General features: G+C 42.7%; 1 protein-coding gene across 2 annotated transcripts in view; it reads left to right on the top strand.

Annotated features, from left to right (window-relative positions):
- The window catches only part of LOC139756034 (discoidin domain-containing receptor 2-like), a 1,074,315-nt gene that overhangs the window by 931,342 nt on the left and 129,487 nt on the right, over positions 1-13,486 (top strand). For both annotated transcript variants that reach the window (XM_071674983.1, XM_071674984.1), the window contains one exon: positions 7,047-7,174. In XM_071674983.1, the coding sequence (XP_071531084.1) occupies positions 7,047-7,174 (128 nt within the window). The remainder of the gene's footprint in view (positions 1-7,046; positions 7,175-13,486) is intronic.

Raw genomic sequence — 13,486 nt, 5'->3', positions numbered from 1 at the left:
GGAGGAGAGGGACCTGATGTAGGGAGTTTCCCCTGCACCCACTGGGAAGGGGCCAGCGGGTGTAGGGGATCGTAGGCGAAGGCAGGCAGGCTGGTGTGTGGTCATCCGCGCAGTCATTTGGAAAGGGAGAAACCCATCTGTGTACGCCTGGTAACCTTCACTGAAAATGTTATACAGAAAGGCAAACGTTTGTGTGTGTGTGTGTGTGTGTGTATATATATATATATGTATATATATATATATATATATATATATATATATATATGTATATATCGAGGTCGACCTGCTCTCAGTGGATTGAACCAGGGCATATGAAGCGTCTGGGGTAAACCATGGAAAGTTTTGTTGGGCCCGGATGTGGAAAGAGAGCTGTGGTTTGGGTGCATCACACATGGCAGCTAGAGACTGAGTGAACGAATGTGGCCTTTCTTGTCTTTTTCTAGCGCTACCTCGCGCGCGCGCGGAGGGGGGGAATGCTGGTTCATGTGTGCCGGGGTGGTGACGGGAATGGATGAAGGCAGCAAGTATGAATATGTACATGTGTATATATGTATATGTTTGTGCATGTGGATGGGTTGGGCCATTCTTTCGTCTGTTTCCTTGCGGTACCTTGCTAACGCGGAAGACAGCGACTTAATATAGTAGAATAAAAAAATATTTACACACACATATATATATATATATATAGGGAGGGGAACTTGAGACTGGAGGAGGTGCTCAGGAAACATTAGGAATGAGAAGTGGGGAGGCGACAGTTATTGTTGGAGTGTAGGATGGGTAGGGCAGCCGTGGGAGCACATATATACTGTGGTGGGGAGCCTGTTTGATTATGAAGGGGGTTAGTGTGGATGGGGCAGGCCACGTGTTGGGGATATAGTGTGGGGGGGAGGGAATGGGTGTTGGGGTTAGGAGAACGGTAAGGGATATTCTCGATGGCAGAGGAGGAGGAGGGGAAAGGGAAATGTAGCATAATGGAGTTGTTGTTCTCTTAAAATTGGGGTGTGACATTTACCTGGAAGGCGGTAGAGGACGCTGGGTAAGGCGGGAGGGAGAGATGGCAACGGAGGAGGAGGAGGAGGAGGGGAGGTTTATGGGACTTACCGGTATAATGGACCAAGACGAGGAGAGGGATTTGCCAGGTCGGGTAGTCATGACAACAGGGGGGAAGCAAACGCGCTAAGAGGATGATCGCTTCGAACTCGAGATGAACAGGGTGTCATTATTTGGCTTCTGCAGTGGTTGTCTCTCCTCATTATCTCCAAGGAGACGGAGGGGAAACACAGACCAGCCGACGGTCTAATCTTGTTAACTTGTAGAGAATGCGGGACCATCATGGCTGCTTCAAGTCCTTCAAGAGACATAGGAACTTTTTCGTACACTCGTCATTCGTAACCTGCGTCAGTTGTAGACTCTTGAGATGCGAGGACATCGTAGTTCACTCTTGTGAAGATGAGGAGTGGCCAAAGGACGTATGGGACCCGCTAAACAACACCGAAGGCGAACGAAGGCAGTGAGTGGAGTCCCTCTAGACTCGGTATTAGAACCACTTGTTTTCCCTCATCTTTGAAAATACATTTTGAGAGGAAACTGACTCATCCAGTGTTTCCTGATAACGCCAGATTACAACAGTGACTGGAGGACCGGGGTGCATTTCTTGGGTCACACTGGAATATCCAGCTGGGCGCGGCTTCACCTGGTACGGAAGTGTCGCTGCAAACTGTCCCTTACCACGAAACTTTAAAAAACGCTTCAAACGTACAGTTTATAGTGTCATCAGAACACATTCCTGGGGTGGGCTTAGTGTCCTCATCTCACTACCATATATATATATATATATATATATATATATATATATATATATATATATATATATATAAGAGTAAATGTGAATAAGAGCAAGGTTATTAGGTACAGTAAGGTTGAGGGTCAAGTCAATTGGGAGGTGAGTTTGAATGGTGAAAAACTGGAGGAAGTGAAGTGTTTTAGATATCTGGGAGTGGATCTGTCAGCGGATGGAACCATGGAAGCGGAAGTGGATCATAGGGTGGGGGAGGGGGCGAAAATTTTGGGAGCCTTGAAAAATGTGTGGAAGTCGAGAACATTATCCCGGAAAGCAAAAATGGGTATGTTTGAAGGAATAGTAGTTCCAACAATGTTGTATGGTTGCGAGGCGTGGGCTATGGATAGAGTTGTGCGCAGGAGGATGGATGTGCTGGAAATGAGATGTTTGAGGACAATGTGTGGTGTGAGGTGGTTTGATCGAGTAAGTAACGTAAGGGTAAGAGAGATGTGTGGAAATAAAAAGAGCGTGGTTGAGAGAGCAGAAGAGGGTGTTTTGAAATGGTTTGGGCACATGGAGAGAATGAGTGAGGAAAGATTGACCAAGAGGATATATGTGTCGGAGGTGGAGGGAACGAGGAGAAGAGGGAGACCAAATTGGAGGTGGAAAGATGGAGTGAAAAGGATTTTGTGTGATCGGGGCCTGAACATGCAGGAGGGTGAAAGGAGGGCAAGGAATAGAGTGAATTGGAGCGATGTGGTATACAGGGGTTGACGTGCTGTCAGTGGATTGAATCAAGGCATGTGAAGCGTCTGGGGTAAACCATGGAAAGCTGTGTAGGTATGTATATTTCCGTGTGTGGACGTGTGTATGTACATGTGTATGGGGGGGTTGGGCCATTTCTTTCGTCTGTTTCCTTGCGCTACCTCGCAAACGCGGGAGACAGCAACAAAGTATAAAAAATATATATATATATATATATATATATATATATATATATATATATATATATATATATATATATATATATATATAATGCATAGAAATTGGAAAGAGATTTTTTGGTAGGTCTCGTCGAATTTGAGGTTATAGGAACCAAAAACGGAAATATGTTTACGAACTCCATATAGAGTCGTGATGATAGAATTATTCATTGGAGTTGGGTTTGAATAAATGATTAATGATATCTTCATTTTAGTCATTTTTGCAAAACATGTTTTAGCGTAAGAAAAACAGTTGTTTTGGCTTTATTTTTAGAACTTGACAATTTCTTTTACAGTTTCATCAAAGATGGTATTCATGGCGAAGAAGTATTCGTTTTTTAGTTATTTTACGGTCGATGACCGTGCTACTATTAATGGCAATGATCCTAGTTTTTGTTAGGTTCATAATCCTACATCACCTGTTCTCCTAAGTAACGTAACGTTTTATCCATACTGCTGGCTTACACGCCTCGCTCTTCTGGTAAAAAACACCTCCCTGTAACAAGTAGCTTTCTCACCACACAATATCAATCGAGCCTTTCACAAGGCGTCATAAATTCCACGTACAAATCTCCTTAACCATATTTTTCTCACTCAGTTTCATTACAACAAACACATTGGTGCTCAATGGATCCTCCCAAGCTGGATGCTGTGTTCGTCACACCCCTCTTAGTCACCACTGCCCCATACACCGTTCCAAGTGGACTCAACATACTTGTACCTTTTTAGTTTAAAAATTCAATTTTTTTTTCTCCCTTGACCTCACAAAAGGGCCATTTGGATGCATTTTGCCATTCCGTTGGTACCTCACCTTGGGCCATACTAATTTCGAAGCGACTGGCAAACCTGTCAGTAATATTGTCACCTCTTTTCTTGCAGTCCCATCCACTCCCACCGCATTGCCACACTTCGTCTTAGGCAAGGCTTTCATGACCTCATCTCTTTTCACCAATGATGCTAACCATGGCTCTCTCACTCCTCATGCCACCCCGTCCTGAACACACCACGTTCGACTCCCAGTCAACTGACACATTTAGTAGTCTTTCCGAATACTCGCTACATCATATTGTTACTTGTCCGTCCAACTCGATGTTCCAGGGGATATTAGATTAATAGTCAAAGTAATAAAATTTTTTTTTCACATTTGGGCTATAAATATCCTGAACTGTTACTTAATTTTTTCCAATTGATTTCAGAGTTTTTTTTTTTCAGTGTATCGTTGGTCATGTCAATCATGTTGAATAGAATGCTGGGTCTACATATTATTTTTTTACCGTTGTCTTATTAACCTTCGTAATGATTACCTGTTTTCATGTGTTCGTGTTGGTACCTGTCATTCGTAGGTCAATATTTGGAAAATATTTGAACTCAAGTTGATGAAATCTGTCATTACTTTCCTCCTTGATATGTAAATGTGATTTTTGGCATGAAAGATACCGTGAACTGTTGCAGTACCTGGATTTATGATTCTTAATTTTTCGAGCATAGATTTTCTGTTAAGGTTTCGTCACACGTATTATTTCTCCTTTTGAATTTTAGGGTACAACTTTCCTGTCGCCTGATCAGCATTATCATGAGCCATCGTAATGAATACAGTGTTCCATATATCTCCTAATTTTTATAAATACTTCTCATTGCCAGATGACATAATATTCAAGCTGAATATTTGTGGTCATGATTCCTTCCACTACATCATATAGCTTTTCTGATAAATAATTTAGTTTTTTTTAATGTGATTTAAAACCTGAACTATACCTTGATTTTAAGCCAACAGTTGTAGAAATAACATTTTGTTTACAGTCTCGCCATTGTTGTTATTTATGGCATCGAGTCAAAATGTTGTTCTTTTCTGGAAATAAATTAGTTGATGTATTGACCATTTGTATTAATTATTTGTTTTGGACATAATTATGTGCTGGCTGTCGTTGCAAAGGTAACATTTTGGAGGATATTTGGTTAATGAGTTAGTAATGAAATATTGTATGGAATAGTTAATTATTAAGGGACGATTGATAGTTCGATCGAAATTCGAATTGAACATCAGGTTGATTGAAATTAGGGTCCAGTAGTCAAAGTGAAAATTAGGACCGCCGTATTGTATAATTATATAATTACATAGATGTTTTATATAATTATATATTTTTTTAATAATCTTGTATAATTATGTGATTAAGTCTGTAGACTGGAACCGGATTGTTAATGGATGGAAACAGTGGTTGGCTCTAATGTAACTGGACAGTCGTGAAGTGGAACTAGTGTGATGACGGTCGTTACGTGACTGAACCTTAGGTTGCATAGCTGGTTATTGGACACTGGGGCCATATCGTTGATCGATCGCAATTAGGTGATTGAAGACAATTGAGAGGTCAGTTGAACGTTCTACTCAAGCAGTTCGTAAGGTAATGATCATTGGTGATGAGACTGATACTGGGAGAGGTTGTTTGGTTGAAACCATCCGTTGAAGTAATCTGGGTTGGAATTGTTGGATGTGAGTGGCTGAAACCATCCGTTGAAGTAATCTGGGGTGGTACTGTTGGATGTGACTGTACGGTCGAATGGTGCACTGATATAGAATCAGGTAGAGGTGCTGGGTGACTGAAACCAGAGATGTCTGGTTCATTGATTTTGGTTAGGATAATTAATTTGGTTCATTGATATTATGTTAGAAAGATTGATTGAGAGATTGGGCATAAGTGGTTGAATGTCTCAAAATGGCATTATATCAAATGGTTCGAGTTGATGAGTATTGGTACTGATTAAGATGGATGTCGATGGTTTATGTGATTCGAGATTGAGTTCAAGTGATTGTCTCAAAATGGGGTTAAAACCTATCTTCTGTGTCCCATAGGCGTTTACCGTCACTCAGTACTATAATCCTTTTCCTTCAGGTTTACCTTACATTGTCTTGGTGTACAGATCACAGTGATGTGAGTATACTGTGGAAAATAGGCCAATAGTAGTACACTCGGTTCACAACGGTGTACACTTTACTAATAGGGACGTGAGGGGGTATGATATTGGTATACATTGCTCGGGGTCGTGGTTATAGTACATGGGTAAACTTCATGTGACGTGTGGCTTTCGAGAGGTAGGTAGACTCGGTTGTGTGACCTTATGACACAGTATACCTGTATACATGATGCAAACATCTCTTGTGTTGATGTGAGGTAATGACAACATACAATTTGATGATGTGGACTTATGACGGGTTGATGCTAATCATTTTTGTGACCGTAACCTTGCATGATGATTGATCCTAATAATGATAATAATAATGGTAATTAAAATTATCATTTTATTATTATTATTATTATTTTTATTATTGTTATAAACTTCGCATATTTTTTGTTAGGATTTTGAAATATTCGTCTGTTCTGAACTTTTCTAAAAGGATTCATTGATTGAAATTACATCCTGTTGATAGTTGATATCTCTTTCCTAAATGATATATACCTTAGAACTAAACCTCCTTCCATAGAACTGATTTCCCTTCTATAGATTTTTGTGTTATAGAATTAATATTTGTCCAGAAATTTTGAATTTTTTCAGCCTTAAATTGAATTTTTATTGCCATAGTATTAATTTTTGTGTACCGTAGAATTAGTTTCCTCGCCTTGGAGTAGATGATATCCATTTACCTATTTTAAGATTAATTTCCTTCATTTAATGATCACTTTTCCTGGCCATATTAAATTCTATGTCTTATGATTAAGTCATCATGCCTTAAGAATGATCTTCCTACCTTGAACTTGATTTTCTTGGTTCTAGTTATTTCTCAGACTTGAAGTTCATTATATTTTTTCAGTGAAACTAATTTCTGTTCCTTGAAATGAATTACCACCGTAAGAAATAATTTCCTTCGTCGAAAATGATATTCTACTGCTATATGATTATTTCCTGGAATTTAATTTTCATAGCAATATTTTATCAATCTCTGCGTTAGGGTAGGTTACTAACTTTGTCTTGGTGTTAGTTTCTCCTGCCTTGAGATTAATTTCCCTCTCCTGGTATTAATTTCCCCTGCCTTGAGAATAATTTCCCTCCCCTAGTATCAATTTCACTGCCTTGAGATTAATTTCCCTTCCCTAGTATTAATTTCCCCTGCCTTGAGATTAATTTCCCTTCCCTAGTATTAATTTCCCCTGCCTTGAGATTAATTTCCCTTCCTAGTATTAATTTCCCCTGCCTTGAGATTAATTTCCCTCCTTTAAGATTAATTTCCCCTTCCTTGAGATTAAATTCCCCTGCCTTAAGATTAATTTCCCTGCTCTCCCCTACTGCAGGGTACGAGTGGGTGGGGTGGAGGAACGAGTCCTACAGCTCGCTGGAGATCCTGTGCGAGTTCGACGTCGTCAGAAACTTCTCCTCCCTGATCATCTTCGCCAACAACATGCACACCAAAGAAGTGCAGGTACGTGCCTGATGATCATCATAGCTCCAGTCTGTAGCTTTAATATGATTGTGTGTGTGTGTGTGTGTGTGTGTGTAGGATGCATTATCTCTGTTGTCTTCATCAGGGTCGCTCATCATTTATCACCTGCGACACGCCCCACTTTCCCTTACCCAACCCAGATGTTCATCCTCTCCCCTCGGGACTGGTCGATATATGGCTTAAGCTGCTGTGTGTGTGTGTGTGTGTGTGTGTGTGTGTGTGTGTGTCATAGGGTCAGTGGTTTCTTGAACTATAACCTACGTAAGTGCAGAGTGATGAGGATGGGACACGGTGAGGGAAAGCTTCGTTGTGGTCACGGTGAATTGACCTCAGGATTCTGTACTTGGTGGAGGTGTGAGCGTCAGCATTGCTTCTAGCGTGAGTCCAGAGCTGTCCATTAGGCGAGTGTTAACTGACTTTACATACTGATGATACCCAGAGCCTTTTTTTTTTTTTTTTTTTTTTTTGACCCAGGTTATGTGGAAGGAACAGCAAGGAAAAAGATAGGAGTAAAGAAACTGGGGGACTTATCTTCAGGGGTCAACCCATCTCGCGTTTTCTGGTGTCAGTTTAGGCCAGAGAGCAGGTCTCCATCCACACTGTTTCTTTCTTGTCGTCTATGTGACGGAGGTACTGCCATGTTACCCTGATGGCGTTACCGAATGTGTGTAACATCCTGGTGGTCTACACTTCCGTAACCACTGTTACATGACCAAAAATTGTGGTGAGAAAACATGAATTGAGGTCAGTGTGGCGTTTCAGAAAAAAATTAAATGATCGTAATATGTTCTCTACAGGACTGTAATTGTCTTGGATTCCCTTTTAGAGGTCTGTGGTTCTGTCGTCCTACATACCATAGATGCCATAACCTTATGTAGGTGGCTGTAGATCATACCTATTGTAGATCTTAACGTTATGGCTAGGGGTCTCCAGAGTCGCTGTGATCAAGGCATCATCCACTACAGCGTTGCTACATCTACTGTACCTCCACTCAAGGTCTGTATACAGTCAACGTGCCGCCCCCCTCCCGTATGTGGCCAAAGTGGAGGTTCTTCCTCAGCGAGGCACAGTTAATATGCCCCTCCGCTGGACGGCAAGAGTGCTCTCTCTCTCTCTCTCTCTCTCTCTCTCTCTCTCTCTCTCTCTCTCTCTCTCAAACGCTGTCACCTGATTGGCCAGCATCAGTAGAGCTATCGTGTCCCACCCATCGCTCGACCAATTAGAGGAGACGACGAGCAGCCGCAGACCTCCCCCATACCCCCATCAGCTCATGGCCAATAGGATAAAGAGACCAGATGGAAACGTCCCATGATTGTAGCTCAGATTTAGTACAGGCGAAGAAAGCAATAATAGTTAAACGTTTGCCGACGGCGTAATTTCAAGTTGAGATGGGGACGCGTGTTTCCCCCTCAAAGTTAATTGCCGAGACTCGGGTTGGAGGATCGCAATTTGCCCCAAAACCAGATATTCGCAATTTGCCCAAAACTGGAAATTCGCAATTTGCCCCCCCCCCCCCCCCCCCCCAAAACCAGAGAGGAACGCGTCCCTCCAATTACTACAAATCATTCGTGTCTTTTTTTATTATTTCATACACATGTAGCATTGAGGTTCGCTGTGTTTACAGTTGTGGGGAACAGGTGTGTGTGTGTGTGTGTGTGTCGAAGGGCATGTGTGTGTGTGTGTGTGTGTGTGTGTCGAAGGGCATGTGTGTGTGAGTTCGTGTTCAGATGGGCGGACATGGGAGTTCGCTATGGGTGAAGGAGTAGATGCATCGGCCGACCCTAGTAAAGTTTTATGGTAGAACAACTGTGAGTGACTGGAGTACATATCAATAGCAACCCTTGTTGATTACAACAAGGTCATTATGCTCGCTCTCTCTCTCTCTCTCTCTCTCTCTCTCTCTCTCTCTCTCTCTCTCTCTCTCTCTCTCTCTCTCTCGTAATTGATGTAAGCAGAACATAATTTCTTCAAAAAAAAAAGGAGAGGCAAAAGAAATAGGTCATCCTCTTTTTTTTTTATTCCTTCCCATCGTTTCCTTCCCCTCCCCCCTCCTACATTTTATCACTTTCCCTCCTCCATTCCTCCCTTCCCCAGCTACTTTAAATTCCCCCCCCCCCCCACTCCCTCTTTCCCTCTATAAATATTCCCTCCCACACTAAATTGTGCAAGTCCCGTCTTGCTGGGATACACAGTACAGTTTGCTAATCATGACTCGGACACCCAAGTGAGAGGGGAGGTGGGAGAGACCTGGGGGAGGGGAGAGGAAAGAAGGGTAGGGAAGGGGGCGAGGATTTATAAAAGTAATGTGTATCGGAAGGGGGAACAATAAAAGGAAGGGGGAGAGTAATGAAGTTTAGTGAGTCAGATCGAAGGAGGAAAGGATAATATTGGCATTGTGAACATAGATGGGGAGGGGATCGATGGATTGAGTGAGGGAGGAAAGAGAGCGAGGATGGGAGGGAAAGGTGAGGTGCCAGGTGTGATGGTTCCCATACGCTGCTGAGACCTCCTGCCCGTTATGTGTCAGGATGGTACAGATGACCTGCCTGTAGAAGACCAGGAAGGAGGCCAGGCCGGCTGCCTGTAATGTGTCAAGACTGTACATATGGTGAGGGATGACCTGCCTGTAGAAGACGAGCCCGACTACCTGTAGGAGGCCAGGCTGGCTGCCTGTAATGTATCAGGATGGTACTCATGGTGAGGGATGACCTGCTTGTAGAAGACCAGGCCGACCAGAGGTGAAGAGGATTAAGAATTCGTGCATTTGTCTTTCAAGGGTGAGAACAGGACCTTTGACTTGGGGTTCAGTTTCTTCAGCTTAGAGGTTAGATCTTTGGTTAGTATATGAATGAGCCAGATAGCAGAAGACCTTATGGTATACGATTAGGTTATCCGCTGGAGGACAGTACATGGGAAGACCACGTAACAGAAGACCTGATGGTCTGTGACGAGGGTATCTGCTGAAGGTAAGTACATGGGAAAACCAGATAACAGAAAACATGATGGTCTATGACGAGCTTATCTGCTGCAGGACAGTACCTGGGAAAGTCAAATAACAGAAGCCCTGATGGCTTATGACGAGGTAATCTGGTGGAGGAGAGTACATAGGAAAGCCAGATGACAGAAGACCTGATGGTCTATGACGAGGTTCTCTGCAGAAGGACAGTACATGGGAAACCCACGTAACAGATGACCTGGTGGCGTATGACGAGGTTAACTTCTGAGGGCTGTTGTGGTATGACGAGTTGGTTTTTGATATTAGGGATATGGGCGGTGTACAGTGTGTAGCTAAGATATTGTAACTCGTGCGTGCCTCGGGGATGCACTTTTAGGTGAGTGTAAATCTACAGGAGTTATAAGAGTGAGACGTTTAGATCGGTTGTATATTGTTCGCTGGGTTATAACAATGTGAATGTATTTTGTCTGGGATGTTTTTTTTTTAGGGGAGTGGGACGTCTGTGAATATAGGTTGCTGAAGTGTGAGACTGTTTTTTTTTTTTTTTTTTTTGCTTTTGTTATTGTTTTTGTCCTGAGGGATAGTGGTTGGTTATGGGATGGTTTGGATGGGAGAGGTCTAATGCTGTAGCAGATTACCGAGTGCCTGGCGTGTTGAAGTGAAATTGTGTTTGAAGAATTCTTGTTTTGTTGTACAAGTGTTAAACATCCGGTTCTGGGCGATGTGTTTTGTGTAGTTTGTCCATGTTTCCTTAGGATGGCTAGGTAGGTGAGGCGTGATTTAGGGCGGAGCAGGTGATTGTATGTTGAGAATACTCAGGGAATTTTGTTCTTTTGTCTGGAATTGGTGCCGGTGAGTGTTCTCGTGGAGGTGTGTTTAGTAATTATGGTTTTTCTGTTGATGTTCTGTGATGTGTCGGGTAAAGGTTGTGTGGGGGAAAATAGAGAGAGAGAGAGAGAGAGAGAGAGAGAGAGAGAGAGAGAGAGAGAGAGAGAGAAGACGTGATTTTTAAAGCAATATTGATAGTAAGACTGAGGCCTCAGGTGTATCCTGATAAATGGAGAAGCCAGAAATAGACCCTGATGAAGAGAGGAGCCTGAGGTAAACCCGTGTAAAGAGAGGGTATAGATGGACCCCGAGAGAGAGAGAGAGAGAGAGAGAGAGAGAGAGAGAGAGAGAGAGAGAGAGAGGAGGTAGAGATAGACCCTGGTAAAGAGAGGCTATAGATAGACCTTGATCGAAAGAGGAGCCAGAGGTAAACCCTAATAAAAAAGGGAACCTCAGATAGTTCTTGGTAAGAGAGAAGGAGATTTTCTCTCGGAGAACATTTCAAGGAATCACTCTGATAGAAACATCATCTTGAGAGGCATTAAGAGAGAGAGAGAGAGAGAGAGAGAGAGAGAGAGAGAGAGAGAGAGAGAGAGAGAGTCCCTTTCGTTATATAAACACCTGGGAATTAGAATTAAAGGCGAGAGAGCAGTAGAACCCGGACATATGATAAATTAATCAGATCTGAGGTTAACCAGTAAAATATTAGTAATATCGGTTATATGTCCGTGTGTGTGTGTGTGTGTGTGTGTGTGTGTGTGTGTGTGTGTGTGTGTGTAAAACGGAAGCCGAGATCTAGAAAATGGGAAACAGAGAAGGGAGCCAAGTAAGGATTTTCCCTGTTAGGCTGTCCTTTGTTCTTAACGCTACCTCGCTACCTCGGGAAATGGCGTATATGTATAAAAGAGAAGAAAGAATATATATATATATATATATATATATATATATATATATATATATATATATATATATATATTTATCTTTGTAACAGCAATTGTAATAACATTCCATGATTTACACACATTTCAGAATGCAATATTTTTCGTACAATATATAAACGTATATAATCGCAATACAGCTGTATTATACAATATGTAGTGCATTTAAGAGATCCAACCCTGTTGTATAATGCATGTAATACCCTTCTTCACTTTCCCTCTTGAAATTAGAATTACAAAACGTTATCCCATTAAAAGGAATCCGACCCTGTTAATATAAAGCCTGTGATACACTCATTTGTCATCCCTTATAGACGGGATCAGGCCCTGATAATCTGCCAGATGTGGTCATACTGAAGGGGATCCAACCCTCCTGTGGACCATCTGTCGCTCCTGAGGTTCTTTATCCCAGCCTCCCGTGTTAACTATGGTGACGTCGAACGCTTATTAAGACCAACCTCGGGGCAAAAATCCACGTACCACACTCATTTTTTTCCCCTCTCTCCCATCTTCTCTGGGCAGATGCCGTCACGTTATCTCTCTATCTCTTCCTTTTTCTCTCTCCACTGTTCCCTCCCTCCTCACTTCCTTTACACCATAGTACTAAACTGTTCCTCTGGTGTCTTCTGTCTCTCATTCCGTCTCTGTCATCCCATTATTGGTCCTCATCCTCCTCTTCTCCTTTCATCTTCCTCCCTACACCAGTTTAATGCCACTATACCTCCTCCTCCTCCTCCTCCTCTACCTCTCGCATAGTGCGTGTGGTGATGGGTTGGTGGCTAATGAAGTTTTATCGTTAAGTTCAGCTGGTCGTGATGTAAGGTGTCATTTGGCCGAACGTTCGGCCCAAAGCACAGACGAAAGGGGTCGTCAAAGGGGAGGTATATATCTCCACTTCGGTTCTTGTGATATATTCACAACGTCTGCAGCGCAATTTCGGTAAAGTTTTGAATATCATTTTCGGTTGTGATTTTGGGGAGAAACAAAAGCAGACGTGATATCATCCTTCATTTAGTTGGAAGACGAGATCTTGGCCGTCGAGAATCAAAGCAGTTCCAACGTCTGGGCGAGCAAACGTGTTCCATCCAGGTTATCAACATGAGGCATCAGCAGTAGGGCTTGTGTAGTCTGGAGTCTCCGGGACCTACAGAGACAAGATACTACGAAGTCGTGAACGATAGCCCCTCAAGGGATCCGGCAAGAATGGCTTCGTACAACATTCATTTTAGGGTGTTAGCGTGTCGAGGAGGATCGTGTATGAATCTCGGGTTCGTACGTGATGTGTTATAGCATTCTATAACCAGGTTTGCGTAGGCAGAAACACCTCGGGTCCATATCCTGTTGTCACTACTTGACCTGGATGTTATTACCGCCTCTGCCTCGCTCGGTTGAAGCAGGTGTTGCAAGTCCACCCACGCCATTGGAGTAGCATTGGATCTGGCGCTGTGAGGTTGTAATAACCAGCACATTGAGATGGTAAAATTAAGAGGGCGGGGGGGGATCTGGTAGCCTCTTGGCCACTACACATGCGACGCCAAATCAAGTGTGGTCTTCCGACGCCAAATCAAG

The sequence above is a fragment of the Panulirus ornatus genome, chromosome 20 (genome assembly GCF_036320965.1).
Source record: "Panulirus ornatus isolate Po-2019 chromosome 20, ASM3632096v1, whole genome shotgun sequence".
Lineage (NCBI taxonomy): Eukaryota > Metazoa > Arthropoda > Malacostraca > Decapoda > Palinuridae > Panulirus > Panulirus ornatus.
The sequence above is the reverse complement of the archived record's forward strand: the minus strand, read 5'-3'. Positions and strand labels throughout refer to the sequence as shown.